The 23849-nt window shown below is 49.9% G+C and overlaps 1 protein-coding gene and 1 long non-coding RNA gene across 2 annotated transcripts in view; one reads left to right on the top strand and one right to left on the bottom strand.

Moving 5' to 3' along the window:
- The first annotated feature begins 1 nt into the window (after position 1).
- Positions 2-23849, top strand: part of LOC128779787 (uncharacterized) — a 29223-nt gene continuing 5375 nt past the window's right edge. The window contains exons 1-3 of the long non-coding RNA XR_008425843.2: positions 2-170; positions 5413-5573; positions 16474-16596. This is a non-coding gene — a long non-coding RNA (uncharacterized lncRNA). The remainder of the gene's footprint in view (positions 171-5412; positions 5574-16473; positions 16597-23849) is intronic.
- Positions 5567-23849, bottom strand: part of ELAPOR1 (endosome-lysosome associated apoptosis and autophagy regulator 1) — a 48618-nt gene continuing 30335 nt past the window's right edge. The window contains exons 9-22 of the mRNA XM_024570635.4: positions 21316-21493; positions 20451-20579; positions 19957-20047; positions 18206-18311; positions 17802-17939; positions 16773-17036; positions 15308-15481; positions 12738-12918; positions 12340-12436; positions 11752-11853; positions 10494-10620; positions 10239-10417; positions 9555-9720; positions 5567-8455 (exon numbers count right to left, since the gene is read on the bottom strand). Coding sequence (XP_024426403.3) covers positions 8387-8455; positions 9555-9720; positions 10239-10417; positions 10494-10620; positions 11752-11853; positions 12340-12436; positions 12738-12918; positions 15308-15481; positions 16773-17036; positions 17802-17939; positions 18206-18311; positions 19957-20047; positions 20451-20579; positions 21316-21493 — 2001 coding nt within the window. The 3' untranslated portion in view covers positions 5567-8386. The remainder of the gene's footprint in view (positions 8456-9554; positions 9721-10238; positions 10418-10493; positions 10621-11751; positions 11854-12339; positions 12437-12737; positions 12919-15307; positions 15482-16772; positions 17037-17801; positions 17940-18205; positions 18312-19956; positions 20048-20450; positions 20580-21315; positions 21494-23849) is intronic.

Raw genomic sequence — 23849 nt, 5'->3', positions numbered from 1 at the left:
CGGCCGGAAGCGGCTGTGTTGGAGGCGGGGCCGCGGTGGGGAAGGTGGGGTGCACTGGCTTGGGTTTCTCGGGCTGTGTCCGGGGTCTACCTCGGCTCCGGCCTTGTCCCCCTCTCGTGCTCTCACCAGCTCTGCCCCCTCCCTATGGGGGCTCTCATTGCCCTGTGAAGGTGAGTGCCTCAGTTTCCTCCTCATGTTAAAGGACATCCTCAGGTTAGACAGAGACCTGCCAACATGATAGCTGGCTTGGAAGGTGGCGCCTCCAGTTGATGCCAGTTTCCGGCTCACAAGCTTGGTCCTAAGACTGGACCCTCGCCCAGAACCGCTGAAGTATTCTCCATCTTGAGACGACTGGGGCTACATTTTTAGTCTCCGGGTTACCTCCACTCAAGATTCCTACTCTCCTGTCTTAGAGCCCGTAGAGCTAGGATACATTTCTCAATCTGATAATTGGCTGAACCACATTGTCCCTTTACTAACCCTTAAGGTCATAGGGTTGGGAAAGTGCAATTGAACTCTTTTAGAGAGACACAGGGGGAGACTTTTCCAAGGGGGGAATATTTACCAGATTAAAAAAAAAACTTCACCCAAGGACATGTTTATTAATTTTAGAGATAGCGGAAGGGGGTGGGGTGGGAGAGAAACATCAATAGGTTGCCTCTTGCTTGCCCCCTGCCCGGGGACCGAACCTGCAGCCTGCTGAGTCACACCAGCCAGGGCATATTTACCAGATCTGAAGGCATTACAAAGTGCTGACGTCATGTCTTAGGATATTTGAAAACTTGAGCAAAGATTTCATTATACGTCATTTTGTAACATTCAGGTCTTTACAGTAAAAATTCTGGTTGCTGGTGGAGCCAAAGTTATCAAAGAATCTCCCTGATAAGGAGACTGGAGGATTTAGGGATAGGCATCCTGTTTTGTCCAGCCTTTCACCTTACAGAGACTTTAGAGCCCCACTCCCAATGCCCCAGGGCTATGTGTGCTGAGACCTTGGTCTTAGGCCACTTCCTTGGGCTCCTGTGATGCGGAGGTCACATAGCTATCCCTGACCCCCAGCAAGCCTCTGCCATGCTAACTGAGAGATGCAGGGCAGGGCTAACACAGGGGTGGAGCTGACAAGTAGAGATCCAGAGGGAGGCTTAGGAAATTGGGTTATCTGGTTTTGCCCCCCTAGGTTCAGCTTGCCTAGGATGTTAGAACGAGTGGAACGGGAGCTTAGGGAGCTGCAGTCTCTGAAGAAAACGTGTGAGAAGACTGTCCTCAAAGCGTGGGGTTCTTTGAAATCTGAGGGCAGGGTCTGGGATGGGGGCTGACTGCTTCTGTGTCAGCGAAGGCACCGCCTTTAACGTGTATTGTCCGCTAAGTTTCAAAATGATCATGGCTGTTCCTGAGGCCCGCACCAGGGCCCAGGCCTCGGGGAGGAGGGCCACTGTGCCAGTCCTTTAAGGAGGTCATTAGTATAATCAAAAGGATGACCTGAATGTTCTGGCCACTCCAAATTTCCTTAGGAATTTTCACTATTAGTCTTATCCTTAGATTACAAACATCTTCCTTTAAAATGCTCATGTTACCTGATAAGTATAAAAAATTGACATAATAGCCCTGAACCAGCCTGGCTCAGTGGGTTGGGCATTGGCCAGTTCAATTCCTGGTCATGGCACATGCCTGGGCTGCAGGCCAGCTCCCCAGCTTGGGGCATGAGAGAGGCAACTGATGTTTCTCATATTGATGTTTTTCTCCCTGTCTTTCTCCCTCCGTTCTCCTCTCTCTCAATATAAATAAATAAAATCTTTTTTAAAAAAAAAACTTTCCTAAAAAATTAACATGATAGCATACTTCATTTATCAGGTTAGAAACATTGGATTTTTAGAGCTAGAGTGGAATCTTAGCTATCTGCCAACATAATTCCTAATCTTTTCATCACCATGTCCCTCATGTCTACCTTTGTCTAGTAAACATGATTTAAAAAATTGTAATTTTTAAAGAGATTTTATTTGTTTTTTAGAGAGGGGATGGAAGGGAGAAAGAGAGGGACAGAAACATTGTTGTGTGAGAGATATATTGGTGGGCTGTCTCTCGCAAGCCCCCAACTGGGGATCTGGCCTGCAACCCAGACATGTGCCCTGACTGGGAATTGAACTGACAACCTTCCCATTCACAGGCCAGCACTCAATCCACTGAGCCTCACCAGCCAGGGCTAATTTTCCCTTCTTTTTTTTTTGATACATTTTTTTTTTTATTAATGTTTGAATACACTTGTCTCCATTTTCCCACCACCACTTTCCCCCTAATTTTCCCTTCTTATTGATAAGACATATATAGTTTCCAACTAGAATTTCTGATTAGCAGGGAATAACCAGAGTTACTACACTGAGTAATTCTTGCCAGAAGCTAACGCAAAAACAACTCAACCTGCCAGTTTAGTCGTGCAGGGATGGTGCGAAGCCGTACCTCCTTTGGATGTGTGGTTCCTGTCAGACTTCCATATTTGGAAGAGCTGTATCTGAGGACTCAGGGGTTCAAGGATCTCCAACTGTGAACAGCTAGATGAACCGTTCTATAGGAGGAAACTGAGGCCCAGGGAAGTTAAGTAATGGAGCCACAACCTAAATACGGGTAAATGCCTAAGATAGTCTCACATTTGGGCTTGTGTCTTTATTAAGATTCTTTAGCAGAAGACAGGGCCTTGAGGAACTTGTTTAGAAAACATGGCTTTTTAAAAAAATAATAAGGCAGAGACCATTGGATATTTGTATCTTTAAAAAATTTTTTTATTGATTTTAGAGAGGAAGAGGGAGAGACAGATAGAGACAAACGTCGATTTGTTGTTCCACTTATTTATGCACTCTTTGGTTGATTCTTTTATGGATTGGTTGATTCTTTTATGTGCCCTGACTGGAGATCGAACCTGCTACCCTGGCGTATTGGGATGATGCTCTAACCAATTGAGCTACCCGGCCAGGCTGGATATTTGTATCTTTATCTCTGCAGGGCCTAGCATAGTGTCTGACACATGGGAGATGCTTATCCCCACTGGGTGAATGACTTGCAGGGAGTAGGCTGAGTACAGGTTCAGGGAACAGAATCCTAGATGAGCAACAGCCTGGGAGGCCTGGGTAACTGGTGGGCAGCCCCAGGGGAGTGAGCACCTGCAGGGAGGGAGTGAGTGAAAGGGTGGGGAACCCAGCCATAGATGCCATCGCCAGTGTTCCCCAGTTCAGAGCTGGCTAGCATGGGAGGGCTCTTTCTGGCCTCCCTGTAGCTCCTGTTTGCTCTTTTTGCTCCGGATCTGGAATAGGATTTCTCAGTGTTTGACGAGCAAGCCCTGACCTCTCACTCCCTGCTCGAAGTCTTCAGTGAAGACCTGTTGCTCTCAGGACCTTCAAACAGAGCTGGCAAAGCCCTTCATGGTCTGCCCCCTAACACGTTCCCTCTTTATCTCTTGGCCTTCCCCTCTGAGCTACTGGTGGCAGCCCTCCCTTGCCTCTGATCAGGCCTTTGTACAAGCTGCTTCTGCCTGGAACTCTCTTTCTCTCCCCTCTTCCTCCAAACTGGCTAATTCCTTCTTCCAGAAGTCTTCTCTGACACTCTCTTTACCCCCCCACACCCCCCAGACTGGTTCTAGGTTCCCACAATACAGTGACATTTATCCTACTGTTTTAGGAGGAACTGACAACCCAACCTCCAGTTCTTGGCTCTCACCCCCTTCTATCAGAGAGGTACAGTAACAAAAGTTGATGTTGCTGTCCGTGGGCAACCAAGGAAGAACCATTTAAAAATAACGTGGGTCAGGGAGAGCTGCCAGGAAGTGGGCGACTTTGATCCTGCGTCTTTCTCTGTTACAATTGGAATGAGAGGTCAATTATCCACCACGCTGTCTTGTTCAGGGAATTGCACTTCTTGTGGGATTGTGAACTTCAGGGCAAAAATGAAATTATTTAAATTCGAGACTCACCTTGAATATGCAGTTGCCCATATGGTTTTGTATATGCAAACTTACACAACTTCTATATCTCTGTAATAGCCATTGTTGCTCTGTTCTCAATCAATAAAATGTCTTCTTTATGTTTTAGACCAAGTCATTAATATCTTCCTGCCTGGTCACCTGACAAGGCGTTTTACTTCTTTGTCAGTGGTTGGGAAGCCCTTAAAATCATTCACACATTCCCCCCCACATTTTCAAGCTGGGTCATGTCTGCTTCTTGCTTGATGCATTGAAACACTGCACACTACATGGTTGAATTCATATGAATTAACTGCACTATGCTCATATAATTCTTCCCTATTGTATCCCCAGGGGGTGAGCTGGAAAAGGTTTCACAGTGGGGTGACTTTGAGGATGGGGCTGGGGTCTGTCAGGTGAAAAGGAAGAGGAGGAGCAGAGGTGTGTGCCAGGCAAGGAGGTGTTAAACAGCTTATAACTGAGGGATGGTCAGAAGTTCAGTGAGGTTAGAGTGTAAGGGTGGGCTGTTCAGGACCTTACTTGCCACGTGACTAAATCTATTGGAGGTGCAGTTTCATGTATTATATTGGGCGTAGTCCCTGCCTCTAGGGCTGTTCTGAGAACTAAGTGGGCAATGCTGTGAAAGTACTCAGTTCAGGCCCTGGCTGGTGCGGCTCAGTGAATTGAGTGCCGGCCTGCAAACCGAAGGGTCTCCAGTTCGATTCCCAGTCAGGGCACAGGCCTGGGTTGTGGGCCAGGTCCTCAGTAGGGGGCGTGCGAGAGACAATGGCGCATTGATGTTTCTCTCCCTCTCTAAAAATAAATAAATAAAATCTTTTAAAAAATAGAGGCATGATCAATGAAATAACAAACAGGTGTATAAACAAATTAATGGAAAACAATTTTTTTAAAGCACTCTGTTCAGGCTTGACACAGAGCGATGCGATATTAACGGCATCCTTTCCTACTTTCCTTCTTAAGAGGAAGGTAAATATCACCCCTGCTCATAGACATCACCCTATGAGCAGGGGTGATATTTAAAACATCGAACAACCAGCACAGCCCAGGTACCCCCCAGCCAAAACAGATGTAGGTCACAACCAACCAGCTGAGGGAATTCTCTCAAGGAGATTAAGAATGAAGGAAAACACTGACACAGGAAATCCCAGCTCCCCTGGGAAATGGCTCTTGACACCCTCTAGGATTATGTCCACGTCTAGTCTGTAATAACCCACTTTGAGCCCCAAGGAGTTCATTCTACTTGTATCTATGGACACTGTTATGTGGCTAGCCCCAACGCCGCCCGCGAGAAAGCACAACTGGAAGGGAAGGGAAGGGAACTAACGTGCTAAGGGTTTTATGTGTTCTCTCATTTGAACCTCACTTAGTCTTGGGAGGTGAGGCATCGTTAGTTGCATTTTGTATTGAGAAAACTGAGGCTTTGGTTGTTGGCGATTCCTTAACAGGTGAGACGAGGCTGCTCGCCCAGGGCCAAGTAACTCCAGAGTCTGTTCTTCCCTCTGTTACTCCGGAACCCTCCTCTGCAGTGTAAGCTTCAAGGACGTTTACCGTTCATTGCTCACCCCTCCGGCCATCCAACCCACGTTCAAGGAAAACAACTTGAAAGGTATGGTTTTATTTCACAGAAAAAAAGTGACGTGCAATACCCAACCCCTAACAAACTACAAACTCTTGGAATACAGAGTAAAAAAGGGAAATCTAACCAGTCTTGACGGGGCAAAAATTTGGTTTCACAAAGCTGAAAAAATTCATTACAAAGTCTCTGTTGTATAAATATAGTCTGTCTTATCTTTAGTGTAGAGTCAGACAAAAAATAAAAATAAAAAAGGTTTCGTTGGCATAAGAAATTCCCTGGTCCTTGAATATGCCACGGTCTTCATTTGTACTCCCAACCAAATCCAGGTGACATCTGCGTCCTGAGAGTCACTTGCGTGTTCTAAGACTTTAGGTAACTAAATGCATTGTAAACACTCTTTCCCCAGAGCCCACACTCCCTCCCCCAGTAGCTTGTGCAAACCAGTGTAGCCTCAGTGTGCGGGCATAAGGCCTTACACTTTCCTACCTTCCTGCCTGAGAGGAAACTAAATATCACCCCTGCTCATAGACGTCACCCTATAAGATGGTGACGTGCCATCTAACGTGTCTGTTCTAAAATTTACTGTGGTGACAGACACACAGTTCTGTGAGTGTACTAAAAGCTACTGAATTGCATATTTTAATTGAGAGAATTACATGGTATTTGAATTACAGCTTAAAAGAGCTATTGGAAAATATCTGACATGTGTCTAGGGTGCCAGGGGAGCAACAGGCAACCCCAGTAACTCAGAGCTCCTGGCAGGCCGCAGGGGAGATCCACAGAAGTCAGAAGGGATAGTAAAATGGAGATATTTTGAAGTGTGGTGACTAGATCGGTGGAGTTTGAGGCTGCTCTGAGGGTACTCAGTTTCACAATGTCAGAATAAAGAAGTCAACGGGGTATGTACTTTTCCTACTGCTTCTAGAATAGTCTAAGGATGTTCTGTGGCCTTTGTCTCAAAAGCAAGTTATTCATGGGGCACGCAGATGCCCAGGGTGTTGCGGAGGCTGCAGAAAACCTGGGGCTGGAGCTCAGGCGCTAGCTGCCTGCATCCTTTGGGAGAAATTCCAACATGGCCATCATTTCTGAGAGCCTGACTCCCACAAGAGAAGGGAGAATTCGGACATCCAAAGAAACACTTCTAGAATTTTTGAAACAAAGGGACTGCTCACCTTCCGTGATGCTGTTGCTGGCTGGAAGTCGCAGCAGGGTTTCCGTTCTCACTGACCCTTTAATAAGACCATTTCTGGGACAGCAATGGCTAGTAAGACCAGCAAACCATTTTGTGGCAGGTAAACCACTTAGAAATGCCATCTTCGTTCTATACCTACCGTCTGGTCACCAATGGCCAATCAAGAAAGGAGACAGGCACAAGCCATGGGCACCTGGGCCCTTGACCACGAGATGGCCATTCTAGCCTGATAGTGAGGGAGGGAGAATTGTCAGTAGTAGACACAAAAAGGAAATTTGAACTCTTGCTCTGGTTTTACCATTCTAGTTAAAGTTCATCGATTATAGTTGGTATAAAAGTAAAGAAAGGGACACAGGATACTTGCTTTACTCATCTTTCAAAAGGGATGCTGCCAGAAATTGGGGTCAGAAGTCTTTTTAGCTTTCTGGCACACAAAGAAAATGAGCGCAGGATAAAGGGAAGGACAGGGGCTCGAAAGTGTGACCTGTCCTGGTTTGGTGAACACCTTGTTCAACTCCCCTCATTTTCCCTCCTTGGAGACTGATCTGGTTTGTTCTTTTGCTGGGGTTTGGGCCTAGGAGTCAGTTCCCTTCTAGCCAGCCTCAAAGTTGTCCATTCTGCGTCTAAGTAGGAGAATTAGCTTGTAAGCAGACCTCGCCACCTCAGGTCCATTCCCCTGTGAGCCGGATCCCCCACTGTGGCCCCATTAAGACTGTGGCCTCCTTGTGTCCTTTCAAAATATAACACCCCTGTTGCATGATATGGCCCAAGCCTCTATGAATGGGGCACCCAAGGATGGGGAATTGTCCCCACAGGCAGGGTTTGTCATCTTTATGGGTAAAAGGAAGTAGAACATCTGGGTTTGGGGCTTCCCTAGTTCTCTTTAGTGTCATAGGGGGATGGTGAGAGGTTTTTGTTTTAAAGTGGGGAGTGTATATCCACCAGGACTTTGGGCATCTTCTCAGTGAGCTTTTTCCTTTGGCTCCAGTGACAACATTTCTCTCTTAAGAAAAGAGAATTGAGTATCTAGTTTAAAGAAGAAAACAAAACCTCCCTTATTGCCTCTCTTTGTGCTTGTCAAGCCTCTCCTCACGCAGGCCTTACTCACCCAGCCCTCAGCCTGTCCACTACACTCAGCCTGAGCTGTGGATCCAGGAGAGATGCGTTCAGGCAACCATGGAGATGGTCCGCCAGGGAGGCCAGTACCCTCCTCACCCAGCCTCTCTCCTAAAAAGATCACGGGCCAAGGACATGTGATCAGGGAAACTCCCAGCCGCTTCTGCCCTTAAATAAGAGGGCAGAGGAGTAATTTCTACGCTTAAGAAGAGAGAGATCTTTTCATTCTAGGGCTATAAGAATCATGAGCACAGGAAGCTATGGCTCTGGCAGCTGGACCATTTCGGGGAAAAGCAGGCAAGGGAGTGACGTACAAACAAAGTGTGGGTATATTTGGCAAGTTTGAGGCAAGCAAAGAGGAGGGTTTGGGTGCTCTATCAAAAAAACAAAAGATCTGAAATTCAAACTTCTTCACATAAGGCCACAATGAAGCGATTCCCAGCAGCGGGTGTAGCAGGAAGCTGGCACCCAAATCGCCACAGGCTTGCAAGGTGCTGTGCTGAGTGAGGAGGCCGGTGAGGCGGGGCCGTGCCTCTCACAGGTCCACGTCGGGGCCCCCTGAGGATGTCTTCAGTGGCACCGAGTCAAATCCATCAGGAGTCCTCTGAAAGAGAGAGGGTGACAGGAGCTGGCTGCTGCACAGGGACATGTTTGAGGAACAAAGGAGGGAAATGGAAAATAGTTGACAGAAGGAACCCTTATGGAATTCCTGCTTTCAGTGGCTTTGTGGAAACTTAAAGGTACCCTCTATTCTTGTTCCCTGCAGTCAGCCAGAGAGGGTAAGGAAAATCTTTACAACCCTCGGCTTTGCATCTTTACTAAAGTTCCAGAAAGACTCAAGGGTCCCAGGATAAATTGTTGTCCACCAGTAAAAAAAAAATTCAAGGTCTAAGAAGGCCAAGGGAGCCACCCCAGTCAGTCAGCACAAGGGGAATGAGATTCAGCAATCTGAACACCCACAGCCCTTCCTTTCATCACTACCCCTCCCGGCTTCCCCTTCTGTCTTACCGCCCTCCCCGCCCACACCTGTTTGGATGTGTTGGTTCAGCACACCAGTGAGGTGTGGGTGCTGGCCAAGTGGGGCTGTAGAGAGAGGGCTGTGGCCCTGGAGGAGTTGCTTGGATGCTCTCTGCTGGCCCCATGCCCAGTGACAGGGCTGTCTGTCTTGCATTTATGAGCTTCGGACTCACCCGCCCACGCAGGGCCAAAGCTCCCAGCTCAGAATTGCTCAGTGCTGAACAGCTTGGACTTAGCTGTGACTCAGCCCCCAAGGGACTGGGGCCAAACATCTGGGGGATGGCACCCTCCACTGGCCAAAGGAGAGCCTCACTTCTATCAGCAGTTGATCCTAGACATCACCTCTTGCCCTCCCTCCAAAAGAAAAAAAGCGGGGAAAGGATTCTTACAACGTGGATGGTTCAACACTCCTTCTGGAAGTTAAAAGGCCCAAACAGTTCATCAACTGGAGTGCATGTTGGGAGAGAAGGAGCCTGGTCAAGAGCAGCCTTGGGCCCCAGGGGAAAGAGCATTGGTGTGAAAGTACAGAAGGCAGAAGCCAGGATTTTCAGGGTAGGGCGATAGAATAGTATGGCAGTTAGGGAGCAAAGTAGCGGTCCCGGAGCAATGCGGGCCGTTCAGTGTCTAGGACTGCTGTCTTCTCCAGCCCTCCAGGCTGACCTCGGTGCACCGGCCAAGCTCCCTACCTTGGAGGTAAATGATTTGATCTTCCCAAAGAGGGACTTCTTGCTGGTGAAGATGAGGTCATCCTCCACATCCTCGCCTTCCATGATGGCGCAGCTGTCGGCTGCTGGCAGGTCATAGTCCTTCAGGGATGCGTTCATCACCAGCTTGGAGTACTTGTATTCTAGTCTGTGGAACAGGTGTGGGCAAGACAAGACACCAAAATGTAGAGTAGGTGGAGGGAGGGAGAAGGTGGGCCATAAACAGGTAGTCCCAGACCGTGGGTAAGGAAACCCAAGCCTAGTGAAGTGGTGTTGGGCTGGGCACACAGCTAGGTGATCCTGGCTCCCAGGTCAGTGATCCTTTTCCCTTAAAGCTGACTGTTTCTTTGACTTCAAAGCTTAATAGAAATACTGGAATCGTAAAGTCATTTTTATTATTAATAACAACAAGTTAAGGATACTCTTTGCTTTTCTTTTGAGAACCTAACAGCCGTTTATACTGCCACATGGCACCGTCCTGTTCAGGAGTCAGGTTAGGACAACCAAGGCATACACTGTAAACGGCTCAACAAGTCCCCAGCCAGAGTCACAGGGTCTGTGGCCAACTCCAGAAAAAAGCCCCACAATTTATGCTCTCAGATGACCTCCTGGCCCAGTGATCCAATCCTGTCCACCCCCAAACTCCAACACCCTGTCATCATGTACTTTTGATTCTTTTTCCAAAAGTAGCAGGTCAAGACGGTGAGCAGAATGGCCGTGCAGGTGCCCGCAGAGATGCCCACTTTCAGCCAGAAATCTATCGTTTTGCAGATGGTGACTCTCGGTTCGGGCAGGGAAATGCCGCTCATGCAGAACTTCGGTTCTCTCCACACATAGGTAGTCTTCTGTTGGGGAGAAATCAAGGAACTCGCACCTCACACTCCCTTCTCCTCTGGGACGTCTCCAGGCAGAGAAACCTACCTGGACCCCGGCCACGCAGCTGCTGGTGATGGCATGGTAGTCAGCGGCCGAGCAGAGAGGGCAAGCGGCCGCACTCTCCCACAGGAAGTGGAAGTTGCAGCCATCACAGGTCCCTCCGGAGCACGTGCTGGAAGCAAAGAGGAGAGGGGACTTCAGCTTCCTCGCTGGACAGGTGGGGAAGGTCTGCTCGGAGTCCTGTCATCCCATAGCTTGCCTCCTCCATCCTCTCCTTGACAAACTATGAGCTCCACCGGGATCCTTCCAACTAGTCCTTCATTCAGTTTTTCTCTCTCATTTCCCTGATGACCAGAGGCATTCCGGCCTCCACCGGGCTCCACACCCTGTGTTTGTTTCTGCTGACATCAGCTGAGAGCTAACACAGGGTGTCTGAGCTCTAGCACGCTGCTCCAGCTGACCCCTCAGAGGCTCCTGTTCTCCCCGTGGACATGGGGCACGTTGCAGAAGCCACGTTGATGCAGCTTCCTGGCGGCGGGGTTAAAGACTGGATGATAGGTCATGGATTACCTATTATTTATTCGCTTTCCTATGATGTTGACAACAACAAGAACCAGTGGTCTTGCACTATTGGGTCCAATGTTCTGCTGTGCTACCCATCTTCCTGGTCACCTGTTTAGGAGAAGCATCTCCCAAACCGTCTTCCTCAAGGCATTAGTGCCCCTTGCGATGTTAATTGGTGTTATGTGAAAAAAAAAAGGTGGGGGTGGAGGGGTGCTGTAATCAAATTAGTTTGGGAATTCTCAATTTGGCGCACTCAGCTGTTAAACTCAGAATTGGATCTTCCAGTCCTGGAGAGATTTCTAGGATTCCCTAAGCCTCTTTTAAATCCTAATTATAGCAAGTGCTCGCCACGCGTCTCAAGAAGTCCTCAAATCTCACTGTCTCCTTTCACTCTCACAAGAACCCCCTGAGGGAATTTACTAGTATTCCCATGTTATAAATAAGGAAAAAGAGGCCTGCAGAAGATGAGAAATGGCAGTGGAGGAGATGCCTCCCCTCTGGCTCTCAGTCAGCCACTTTGCTCTGCAGCCGCCCCACATTGGTCTGGAAATGTGAAGGCAGCTTTGACTCTTCCTTCTGCCCCATTCTTGACATGAAGATTGAGGGTTTAGAGCATGGCCATGTCCCCAAGAGCCCAATAATGAAACTCAGGACTGTTCTCTCTTTTGCTCTTTCTCGGCAATCTTTGGCTTCTGCGATGGAACGAGTCCGAGGAAGGGCAACTTTGTTATCCCTTCACCTGGGCAATGACAGCTTCCCTGGGGCAGGCTTCAGTGGACTGCATCTGACTCGGATGGTGGTCGATCTCCCAGAACTGCAGGACTGAGTCACCTCGCTGGACCTGCAGTGAGAGCCAGCCCCCCGGGGGAATGAGTCGCTCGTTTGTGCCATTGCAGTCACTAAACAAGGTCAACCTGGAACAGGGCCCTTGCCGGGGAAGTCAGGACTTGGGCTGTAGCCTGATGCATGAGGAGTACATAGGTCTTGGTGTACACTTGGAGAGAGCAGGGACAAAGATCTGGCCAAGGGGAAAGGCACGGTCTAGGAAAGATTAGTGTGTGCAGAACACCGGAGTGTCCTTAGGAAAGAGAAGTCTGCAGATCACCCAGTAGTTCTCCCTGCCACCACTGCAGACCTGCCCCAGGAATACCCAAGAAGCTGGGATCAGGGACCTCCCAGCCTTCAGCTCTCATTGTGGGGCAGTCCTGCGAGATCTTGGACATGTTCTGGCTTCATAAGTATTAAGTAGCTAAAGAGGAGGGAATGCAACAGAAATTGTGGAGGAGCCCCAAGTTTCACTTGTATTAGCCTGGCCTCACATCTTCACCTATAAAAGAAGATCACGTCCGGTATTCCCAAGGACTCTGGCTGGAACAGTTCAGCTGGGGAGGTGATTCCATCCAGGGTCATATCTGTTGTCACCCCTGCCAAATCAGAGCCCCTAATTAGTTCTCACGAGTAGCAGTAGCTGGCAACTACTTCAGCTCTTTCAATGCCCGTCAACATCCAACCTCCGTTCGTCTCGTCACATCCCCTGGCGGCTCATGAAAGGGTGAGCCGCAGGCATGCCGGAGGCCCCCGGGCACTTGGTACCCCAGGCTGGAACAGAAGACAGGCCAGGCAGTTAGGCCCCTCCTCTAGGACCCTTTACCTCGTTGCCTGGTAGCCTCGCTCTGGCTTCCACACACACACACTCACCCAGAGTGGAGCATCTGGGTCACTCACCGATAAGTTGATCAGCGAGGCTGACAGGCTGCAAGGACACTCCAGTCTTGTAGCCTGTCACCTCTGGAGGAATGATGAGCACCTGGCAGACGTAGGCTGTGATGGATTTGGAGAAATCTGACTCATCCTCAGGAATCCGGAGGTCGGTGACATTGTTGGTGCACACGGACATTTTCTTACCCTGGGCAGGGGGGTATGGTAAGGGGTGTGGGGGGCGGAATAGGAAGGAGTGAACAGTCACAGAACTCCCAAAAGGGAACAGGGAACAGTTTTTTTTTTTTATATTTAAAAATTTTAGCCTTCTAATGGTATGTTGCAGTGGAATAATTCATCCCAGATCTGATTACAAGTAGCTTAAAAAAAAAAAAGTGCCCGGGCTGGTGTGGCTCAGTGGATTGAGCACTGGCCTGCAAACCAAATATTGGTTTGATTCCCACTCAGGGCACATGCCTGGGTTGTAGGCCAGGTCCCTGGTAGGGGGCACATGAGAGGTAACCACATACTGATGTTTCTCTCCCTCTCTTTCTCCCACCCTTCCCATCTATCTAAAAATAAATAAAATCTTTTTTTAAAAACCCTAAATATAAGGCCTAGGTGTCCTAGTTTCTGGAACTCTGGCCCGGGTACCCCAGTGTTTTTGTTTCGTTGAAGTCACATGGGGACCCTGTGTGAGCAAGGCTGTAATGGTGGCAGCTGATTTGGAGATCTAGTCTGTCAGTTAAGGGCCTCCCATACTGTAGTCAGTTTTCTAGACAGATACTGAAATATGTAAGTGATCCCATGAAATCTGTGGAAGTCTGACCTGGTTCACATTCCTTCTCTGTGTCTCCCTTGGTGTGGTGACTCTACCACGCCTGTCTCAGAAGCACTTTCCAGACAGAAATTTCCAGGGGTTAAAACAGAGCGACCCCATAACGAGCCCCTTCCCTGCCTTGAGACAGGACAGCTTAGGACTAGTTGGAACCTGTTCTATTTCTTAAAATATCGTCAAGAGAAGACAGTTGGCTTCTCCTTCAGTTTCTAGTGACCCTCATTGTATAGGAAATCTGGAAGATGGTGGGAGTTGAGACCCTTTCCTCGAGATCTTGAAATAAAGGAAATATTGGGATATTGTTCCCTCAAATATATTAAATTTATGAAATACCAATATACAACTTGTTTGTAAATATAAAATCATTTGTGTAATATTTTAAATGTAAGTGGATTAAGCATTCAGAATGTAGGGTTTTCAATATACATTATATTACAAATTGAGCTAAGTTGCTAAATCTGATATCTTAGTTAATTTTCTAGATTGCAAGAAATAAAGAATATGAGAGCAGAAAGAAAACTTTAATTACAATAAAACATAGTAATACTGACTTTGAACTGAGGGTCTGTAGTATGACAATAACAGTAAGCATTTCTGAAAAGAATAAAGGAGCAAAGCAAAAAAAAAAAAAAAAGATACAAACTCCAAATTCCCCATCGTCATCTCTTCCAATGAAACTTTTGCTACGTGGGGTTTTAATTAGTCTCAATTACTGAGTTTTCACCATCACTTCCGAGCCTTTAACTTCTTCAAATACTTTTTAAAAAAACAAAATAGAGACACCCATCTCTAATCTTTCACAGGTTACTTTATTTGTTAACATGTTCCCTTATAAACACAATTCAGCTTTTTTTTTGTAGGCTTCAGAATATGGGTAGAAGCCATGTGGTGTCAAGGCGGTAGCTCCACACAGAATCACAAACCAAATGCTCAAGTTGCTCTTTATTTTGTAACATCGGAAACTAACTTTCCAACTGCAAATCCTGGCTTGTTTGTAATTTAATCAAGTGCTGTAGTGGTGTGATTACCTTGAGTTTTGGATACAAAATATTTGCAGCAGCATGAAATGACTGGTGGTAACATTCTTTCCTTAGCACATAAGTAAAGGCTTTCATTTCTACTGTCAGCAAAGGTATTCATGTAGATAAAGTAAGAATAATTTATTTTATCAATCTTCTAGAAAGCAAATGACAAGTGCCATGATGACTGAAAACTGCTTTCTTCCTTTCTTTTTTTTTAAAGATTTTGTTTATTTATTTTTTAGAGAGGGGAAAGGAGGGAGAAAGAGAGGGACAGAAATATCAATATGCAGCTGCCTCTCGCATGCCCTCTACTGGGGATGTGGCCTGCAAGCCAGGAATGTGCCCTGATTGGGAATCGAACCGGGGACCCTTTGCTTTGCAGGCCACCACTCAACCCACTGAGCCACACCAGCCAGGTGAAAACTGCTTTCTTAAGGAAGAAAATCCTCCTCCTTCATAGTTTCTAATACACTCATTTTGAGGGAATGAAGGTCAGGGAGGAGTAAATGGACACCTTACTTCAAACACTTTTATTTTCCTAAATTTTTAAAATCCAATTGATTTAATTTTAAAGGAGAGAGTATTCAAAGAGAATAATCATCATTTAAAAACCTTCCACCTCCTCAGTCCCCTGCTGCCTGAAGTCTCAGCTAGCTTTTCTTCTGTGTCCATCTCTGGCCACTGATCCACAGGTAACCTCTTTCGGTTCCCACACCATCAGCACTCGCACACCTTACCTGGTTTCCACAGAGACTGAAGGTGAAGTGATGGAAGTATTTCAGCCCTTTGGAAGTGAAGCTTGGCCCTCCAGCCAGAGAGACGGTGTCGGCCAGAGCCGAGAAGTTGTAGTCGAGAGTCCTGCTCCGTGTGCTGATCGAGAAGGCGCAGTCGTTGTAGCACAGAGAGTGGATCTGAGGGGAAAGGGCCGTCAGGCCAGCTGCTGGGGCAGAGCCTCTGAGGGGCGGCCGCGGAGGCCCAGCCCGGCCCAGCACGAGTGGGGTCAAAGAAGAGAAAGTAAGGATTGCAGGTGGGCATCAAAAGAGGTGAAGCAGTGGCTGCTGGCGCTTCGGTGCATCCTGCCATTCAGTTATTAGCACAGGTATGCTGTACAAACCCAAGCCTGTTATTTTTCAGTAAGCAGTTGGGTCAGACTCTATACCTGTCCCCAGGCTGAGGTTATAGAACTCTGTCAAGGCCCAAGACAGCCCTTCTTGCCTTCAAGCAGAAGACAACAAGGCAACGCTACGTGGAAGAAGCGTGTCCAGGATGGCAGGAGAGCAACAGCAAGCCCGACCCTCTTCTCATTTCCAACTCACAGACCCTGCTTCCTCTTCCCCGGGGTCTCTGTAGGAAACTGACCTCAGAGGGGGATTCTTTCCCCATAAACCCCTTCCTTGCTTCATTTTAGGGTCCTCATTCAGCAGCTGCCTTACACAGCTGTCATTCCCTCCCGTAGCAGCAGAGGGAGCCCCAGGAGAGGTTTGTGGCAAAAGTCCAGGGTGCCCCCAAAAGGTTGCGGGGCGGGGGGGGGGGGGGGGGGTGTCTCTAGAATTGTTGCAATTACTGAACAGCTGACTGAGCAGCGTTTGCAGACTGTAAATAATGCCTTTCAGATGTACATCCATGTGGTTGTGATTGGCAAAATACAAATTCACTTGGAAGCATTAATGACTGCTAGAGAGCTTTTAGTAATAGCACCCTCTTCATACAGTACATGGCCAACAGCAGTTTCTCCACTTCACAAGAAACTACTGGGGTGGAGGACAGCAATGCCAAGTAACCATACGTCCCCCAGCAAAGGTGGGTTACCTTCCCAGAGGAGAGGGGGCAATGCCCGTGGTAATAGGCTGGAGTGAAGCAGGTCTGAATTTGAGCCACAGGTCCCACTATTTCTTCCCTTCAGGTCTCTCTGCACAGATGCCAAACAACCCTCTGGACCAGGCGGTCACAGATCTCCCTCACCCAACCCTGGAAGATGAGACCTGCCCTTGACTGAGGCCCAGACCCTGAAAACCAACTGCTACAGGTAAGAACTTGCCATCCTGGTCACAGCCTGGGTGGCTGTCCTCCAGGACTTCACCCTGGGAGCATGCGATGGGCAGCACTTGGGGATCAGCCCCTCAAGACCCCCATCTAGGACCGGCACCCTCTGAGGCGGTTCATCAGAGGCCAAGGCTAGGATGTGCGGCACGCTGCTGGCACCTTGTTGCTCCTGGTCCCTGGGCCGCAGGGCCTGCAGGCCTGGATGCCGTAGGGCTGGTGAGCTTTCAGGACTGTGTTCGTGGGGCAGGGGTGGCAAGACCCTGAGCCCCGATCAATATAGTTGCCAGCAGGACAGGAGGTGCAGGAGGAGCCCATGTCAGAGGCTTCCAGGGCGCAAGGCCGGCAGTAGGAAGCCACCCCGTTCATGACGTTGGTGACGTTGATGGAGTAGATCTTGGCGACATCGTTGGTGTACTTTCTGCCCTGGGAACGAGGAAACAGGAGGAGAGAGGGCAGAGGCCTGAGACGCCAGCTGCAACTGAGTTCTCTGGAAGTAGCACATTACTGCTTAATCTCTTTTATCCTATACTACTTGAGAAAAATCTGATAAGCATCCTATTCTTTTTACTCACTGAACAGTACCTCTTTATGTACATTTTGTGTCATTTTAAAACAAATGCAAACCATTTAAAATGATGTTTGAAAATACTAAGTGCCGTGGGGGGAATAGGCAATAGGTACTGTTATATGGGAAAAGCAGGTCTTTTCTCTGCGAAAGGTGAAAAGTATTTGCAGAGTATCTCCTGGGGAGGGGATACTCAGATGTTAACTGGGGTATGTCTGGGTAGTAGGATTATGCGTGATTTATTTCGTCTTTTTGCCTCTTTCTACATTCTGAGTTGTCTGCAATTAACCTGCATTACTCTGAGTTAAGAACGTAAAACCAGAGTTATTATTATTAAAAACAATAACAGAAATGCACAGGGTTTGCCATAGGAGGCACCACATGTGTCCCCAGGGGGCTGCTGAGGAGAGACTGGTAATTTAGGGAGCTTACCTGGGAGTCACTTGGACAAGACCCGATGCTTCGCAGGGGGCCACAATGGGCAGTCTCTGCCTGACTCCTTCGGAGTCTTCTAACCCTTGGGTTCTGAGCCGCACACTCCTACCCTAACTACTGCTGGGGGTCCTCCCAGGTTCGGAGGTCTCTTCTGGGAGCCAGAGATCTGAGGGGGGGGAGGGACTTACTATCTCATGGAAAGTGGTTCTCTGGAAGGCCCAGGTGAAGGTCATGGTGGCGTTCTTCTCGATGATGTAGGTAAAGGACTGCTTGCCCTTGGAACCTTTCCACGTCTCCACGGGAGTGTTGGCCCTAGAATTCGCACCCTGAACCCAAGACAGAGCAGTGAAGAAGGCACAAGGGCTGAGTGGCTGGTGGGGAAGAGGGCGCCCACACTGCTGCCACCTGGGGCTGTCACAGTGCCCAGACCCACGCTCAACTGGGAGGTCCCTGATGAAGTCTGGGCCCTTCCTCTGTGAAATCCCATGAGCAGGGTGTCCACTATGTTGATGCTCCAAAGGGGCCGAGGGGGCCAGCCCTCCCAATAGCCCACCTTGGGGACCCCAAAGCAGGCAAAGGAGGGAAGACATACCACCATGAAGTAGAGCTGGCAGTCTACAGAGCAGATGGTCTCGAAGACAAATGTGATCCTGGCCACCTCTTTATTCTCTGTGTCTGCCATCACTGACTGTGGAGGCCTGTGGGTCGGAAATTAAAAGTCAGCACCAGAGGCCAGCTGGTGCTTACTGAAGAGCCCAGAGGCCAGTAGAGGGCCAGCTGGGGCACAGGGTGAAGTTCTGAGCATGTTGCAGAGAGCCTGGGCGAGGTCCAGCTCTGCCACTTTAGCTGTGTGGCTGTGACCTAGCAGACTGTAGTGTTCTCATCTGTGAGATGGAGGTAATCGTATCTTCCCTATTTACCTCTCGTCACTATGGTGGGATCTGAGGCCCCAGCAGATGTGGAAGTGTGTAAAATACAGCCCCCCAAGCAGAGTGTGGTCCCCAAACCAGCAGCATCACCATCGCCCAGAGCTTATGAGACATTCAGAACCTCGGGCCCCTCCCCAGGCCCCTGAATGAGAACCTGCACGTTAACACGATCCCTAGATGATGCAGATGGGCATGAAAGCTTGACAAGCACCACTGTCATAGAGGTAAATTGTCTGCATTCCCTTAGCAGTTCACTCTCTGGGATAGTGGGAGCTTTGCCTGGGTTGAGTAAGCAGATATTTCAACTTAGAATCTCTTCAGCAAAGGTCTCAGGCTGGTCCTTCCTTTGGGGAAGAGACAGCCAGGCACAGAGCCAGGGAGGTGGAGGAGGGTGGTGGGTGGGGGAGTGAGTGGGTGAGGTGTGGAAGCCTTTACTACGGTGATCAGATTTGCAAGTTGGAAAGGACTTTTGGGAACGTTACCCCCAAAAAGCCTAGAAAATGTTCTTATGTACCAAACATGGGCTATGTCTCTCAGCCTTGAGTGATATAAATGAAGGGAAGGGAACTAAATACCTTCTGAGCCACTACCATGGCCTGAGCACTGTCCCATGGCTGGAAAGTGGGGAGCTGAAGGAGGGAATGGAGAAGCCAAACTGGCAATCGGGCTGCCCAACCAGTGGTTCCCCCTCGTGTTTTAAGTGCACGTGGGCAGAAGAGTTCACTTTGGTTTTAGAAATCTGTTTGTGGCATTTTTCTGGTGTTGGCCATTTCTTGAATTCTGAGGACCTCCGGGTCCCCGCTCCCATCTGCACAGCTGTGCTAATGAATGGACTGGGAGAGCCATCCAACCTGAGCTGGCCCAGAGTCCCAGATGGCCGGTCCCCTCGCTTCACAGTCCAGGCGCCTGAAGCCCACAGGGGCCTGGAGACCCTCCCAAGGTCACAAAGCCAGTAGGTGGCGAAGTTCAAGCGCCCGGTTTCCCGGTCCAGGGCTCATTCCATTGTACCACACTGTCTGTAGTATTTTTTAATGGCAAACACATTGCTACTGTCCTAGATCTTCTTGGAATAAGGGGACAAATGTGACAGTAAGAATCACCCTCCCAATCTTCTGGCCCCAAATAAAGATGAACTGCCTACGGGCACTTCTGACCCTATTCAAAACAATTTTTAAAAAAACCTTATCTGATGCTGTAAGCAGGAACAGTTTAAGGAGCATGTGGCCAATTAAGGGAAGAAGCCAGAGGGGATGGGAGAGGGGCAGGCAGGCAGCAGGGGCAGCGTCCAGGTTGCTCCCTCCTTCTGAACCAACTCTGCCACACGCCAGAGCCCTCTCCCACTGCGTTCCAAGGTGTGTGGGATGTGGGCGTGGCCAGCGTGGCGCCGGCTTCCCTCTGGCTTTGTATTCCTCACCTAAATCCTGGCACAACCAGAGTCAGAATCATGAAGTCGTTGTCTGAGGCCCCAACGGCTGTGTAAATGTGATCGCCGGCCACCTCCCAGCCTGGGAAAGGAGAGCAGAGAGTCAGCGCCCCAGGGGTGCAGGGCGCAGGGCAAATGTGCACCCGCGTGATGCTCTGGGGGAGGTGACACTGTCCTCTGAGGCACCCAGAGCCACTGCCGAACCAGGCCGTGTTGCGCCTACCCCCCAACTCTAGTCAAAGGCCCTGAAGCTCTCAGGGCAAGGCCTCTGGGACGTGTGCTTAATGTTTCTAGCTCAGTTTCTGTCTCTGACACTGGATTTGGCAGAAAATTTGCCCACGAGGAGTGGAACTTTCCAGGGAAAGTGTGGCTGGCTCAGCTTCCTTCTTCTCCGGACACCACTAGTACGCAAACGTGACACTAGAAGGGCCACTGGGGGTGTGCAGGGAGCTGGGAGCTTGCGGTGGGTGTGGGGGGGCCCTTACCCGTCATGCCCTTGTACTCAAAGTTGATCCCACTGAGAACGGTCGTTTCCATGTTCGTGGGCAGCGTGTTCCACCATTTGTATTCGAATCCCACGACAGGCTCCGTCCCAGCTGGGCAGTGGCTACAATCTGGGGGGACCACAAGATCCAGGCCTTCAGCAAGGAGGCTGCGGCCACCCTGACTGGAGCTGCTGTCACCCAGACGAGTGCAACAGTCACGAGCAGCAAGACAAGGGTGGTGCTGGGCACCGCTGTGCAGCTCCGTCCAGCTAACCAGAAACACCCTGGCAGCGCACTTAACAAACTCGGGCCGCAGACATGGACCCTTCCTTCCCGTGTTCCAGCTCTCCTCCTTGCCCACCTACTTTTTCCTTTCAAAACTTAAACATATCTTCTAGCCTGATCCACACAGTTCGGGCTAGAACTACTCATAAGGTGGCCAATAACTTATGGTCACCTTATGAGCAGTTCATGCATTCCATGGATAGGTGCACAAATTCCCCCTAACTGCTCTCTGCAGCATGGCCTATCGGTTCGTGTGCGTCAAGCTGTCCATCCCAGCTCCCCAGACCTTCTGGTTAGCATCCCTGCCACGTGCTGGGGGCCTCTGCCATGAGGAAAGGGTACCTGCAGGCCCGAGTCACCCTTGCAGACGGAATGAGAAGAGCAGGCAGTGCTCCCGTGTGACTAACTCACAGACACAGCCCACCTCGACTGCTCTTCTCCCGAACTGAGTCCTTGGGCTGCCTGGCCCTCACTGCTTCCCTCAGGAGGGCAGCCGACCACCCTGCACGCCCACGCAGCCCGCTCCCGTGGGTGACGTGGGGACGGATGAGGCGCAGGTCGCAGGCGGGAAAGGGGTTACCGGAGCCGTTGGAATATGACCCGTAAGGGCAGGGCTCGCAGGCGCTGTGGTTGGTTTTGAAGAAGCCGGGGTTGCATGGCGGGCAGCGGGTCTTCGTGCCGGAGGCGGGCAGCGTCACCGCCCCCTCGAGGTCCTCGCCACAGATTTTCGGGTGGGCCCATTTGTACATGAGCTGTGTCTGCAGAAAGGGATCAAGAAGGCAGGGAGACTCTGGGATACCTCGAAAGCGCCACCAGCGCGGGGATCTTCGTTTTGGTCGCTGATGTGTCTCTAGCACCTGCCCCAGTTCTGGCACGTGGTGGTGCTCAATGCGTGCGTGTTGAGTGCATGGCGACTGGATGAAGAGGGACACACCTAATGAGGACTCGTGTGATGGGGTGGGGGCACCCGCTGTCTCCAGAGGAAGCTCTCATTCCCACGTGGAATCTTAGTGCTACCAAGGCTACAGAGACAGTGGCTGGTGAAACCCCAGAGCAGCAAGGGCACGGAGTGGGGGTAGCCTACATAAGCCCCGGGGAAGGAGCGGGTGACTGAGGTGTCCCATTTTGTCTTCTGGGTGTTTTCTTTGCTTTTTCATTTATTCAATTGACATTCATAGAAAACTAATACACTTCTGTGCCAGACCAGACGTGGTGGCTGAGAAATGAATGGGAGAGGCATGGCCCTTGCCCTCCGGGAGCTCACCATTGAGCGAGGCAACAGTCTCATACTCAGGGATAACCACCCACGTGGGGTGTGGGCACCGTGTCCTGGGACATTGAGGCAAGAAGGGCTGTGCTGGTCTAAGGGCACATACTTCCAGTTACAGGACCATTCAGTTACGGGGATATACGGTGCAGCTTGGTGGTTACAGTTCATAGTAAGGTATTATATACTGGAGAGTTGCTGAGAGTGTCGATCTTCAGTGTGCTCGCCATAAAGAAGAAAGGGTAATTGCGTGATGTGGTGGAGGTGTTAGCCGACACCAGACTGGTCCTCATTTTACAGTAATGTAAGTATATCAGGCCAACATGCTCACACCTTAAACTGACAGAGCGTTATGGCAGTTACGGCTCAGTAACGCTGGGTGGGGCGGGGGTAGGGAAGAGGAACAGCCGTCAGGTCAGTGGGCAAGAGAAACAGCACACTGTGGACCTGGGAGTCCTGGGCCCAAGTGGGAGGGGAGGGGTGGAGCAGAAGGGAGGAAAGACATCCACCTTCAGCCACAGGATGTGCCCAGAGAGGAGGAGACTGCCCTCATGTAATCAGTGGCTCAACTGAGGCCAAGAAAATGACCATTTTTGCAAGGTCACACGGAACCCCAGACACTACAGGACAGAATCTGAGGTGCAGCTGCCAAGATGTATGGCCATTCTCACTTGGCTGCAGGGAAGGAGATGATGCTCCAAAAGTGAGGGGGTTGGAGAGTGGGGGATGCTAGGTGGCTGTGAAAAACAAGCACTGTTAAGGACCAGCCTTTATCCTGCGCTCAGCTAGCCGAAGAATTCAGCCAGCCAGCCAGCCAGCCAGCCAGCCAGCCAGCAAACGCTGGTGCATGCTAATAGCCAAGCTTGTGCTCAGTGCTGAATGCAGATTTCCTGACTCCTGATTCTCTCTTCTGGAGAAGCCCTGCTTTGGAGATGCAGACAATTCATCAGAGAATCTGACCTGAGACAGATCCTTCCGCACGCACCCTCAAGTCCCATCCCTGTTCACTGGCTGCTGGTCCTGGCACTCACAGCACAAGCCTGCCTCCTCCACTGCGGCCGTGCCTTCTGCCTGGACAGCCTCACCCCATTCGGGTCTCTCTCAAATGTCACCTCCTCCGAGAGGTCATCCCTGCCCTCTCTAAAATAGCTTCTGCACCCTCTGTCATCCTCTCTCTGCTGATTCTGTTTTATTTCTCCTCCCTACCACATATTACCATCTGATATGCCACATGCCCCTTTGTTATCCATCTGGCGTCTCTCCACACTCGCTCCCCAACGAGAATTAAGCTCCCTGAGAGCAGGCGTTCCCTGGGTTTGGCTAACTGCTGAGCACCTGGTCCCTAGCATAGTGGCTGACTGTTGAAGTGAACAAATGACCTCCTTGGAGAGGCCTTCCCTGCCTGGGGGGGTCCTGGTCACTCCTCTGCTGGGGTCCCAGCGCCCCGCACATCTTGTTGCCTTGGTCAGGCCCATCTCTCTCCTGCCTCCACGCTCCCTGAGGACAGGGGCCTGCCTTAGAGTCTCTGACTCCCCCTCTGGTGCTCCATGTCCGGCACAGCGGTTCATCCTCAGAACATGCAGACTACAAAGGAAGGCCTTTCTGCAGTAGAGGTCCTGGGGGAACGAGGGAACCGGCAGAGAGTGAGTGAGCCAGGAAGAGGGGCAAGTGTAGGAGACAAGTGTGCGTGGGCAGCCGTTGTCCAGAGGGGCTAAGCGAATAGAAGAAATCAAGATGAAACGGCTTTTTGAAACAGAGCCTATGAAACTGCAAGGGGACAAAAACAGTGGCAAAAACAGGTGGCAAAAACAGTGTCTGGCCTAAAAATGAGTGAGGCCATCTGGTTT

This window comes from Desmodus rotundus, chromosome 12 (assembly GCF_022682495.2).
Source record: "Desmodus rotundus isolate HL8 chromosome 12, HLdesRot8A.1, whole genome shotgun sequence".
NCBI classification, from domain to species: domain Eukaryota; kingdom Metazoa; phylum Chordata; class Mammalia; order Chiroptera; family Phyllostomidae; genus Desmodus; species Desmodus rotundus.
This window is presented reverse-complemented; position numbering and strand designations above follow the sequence as displayed.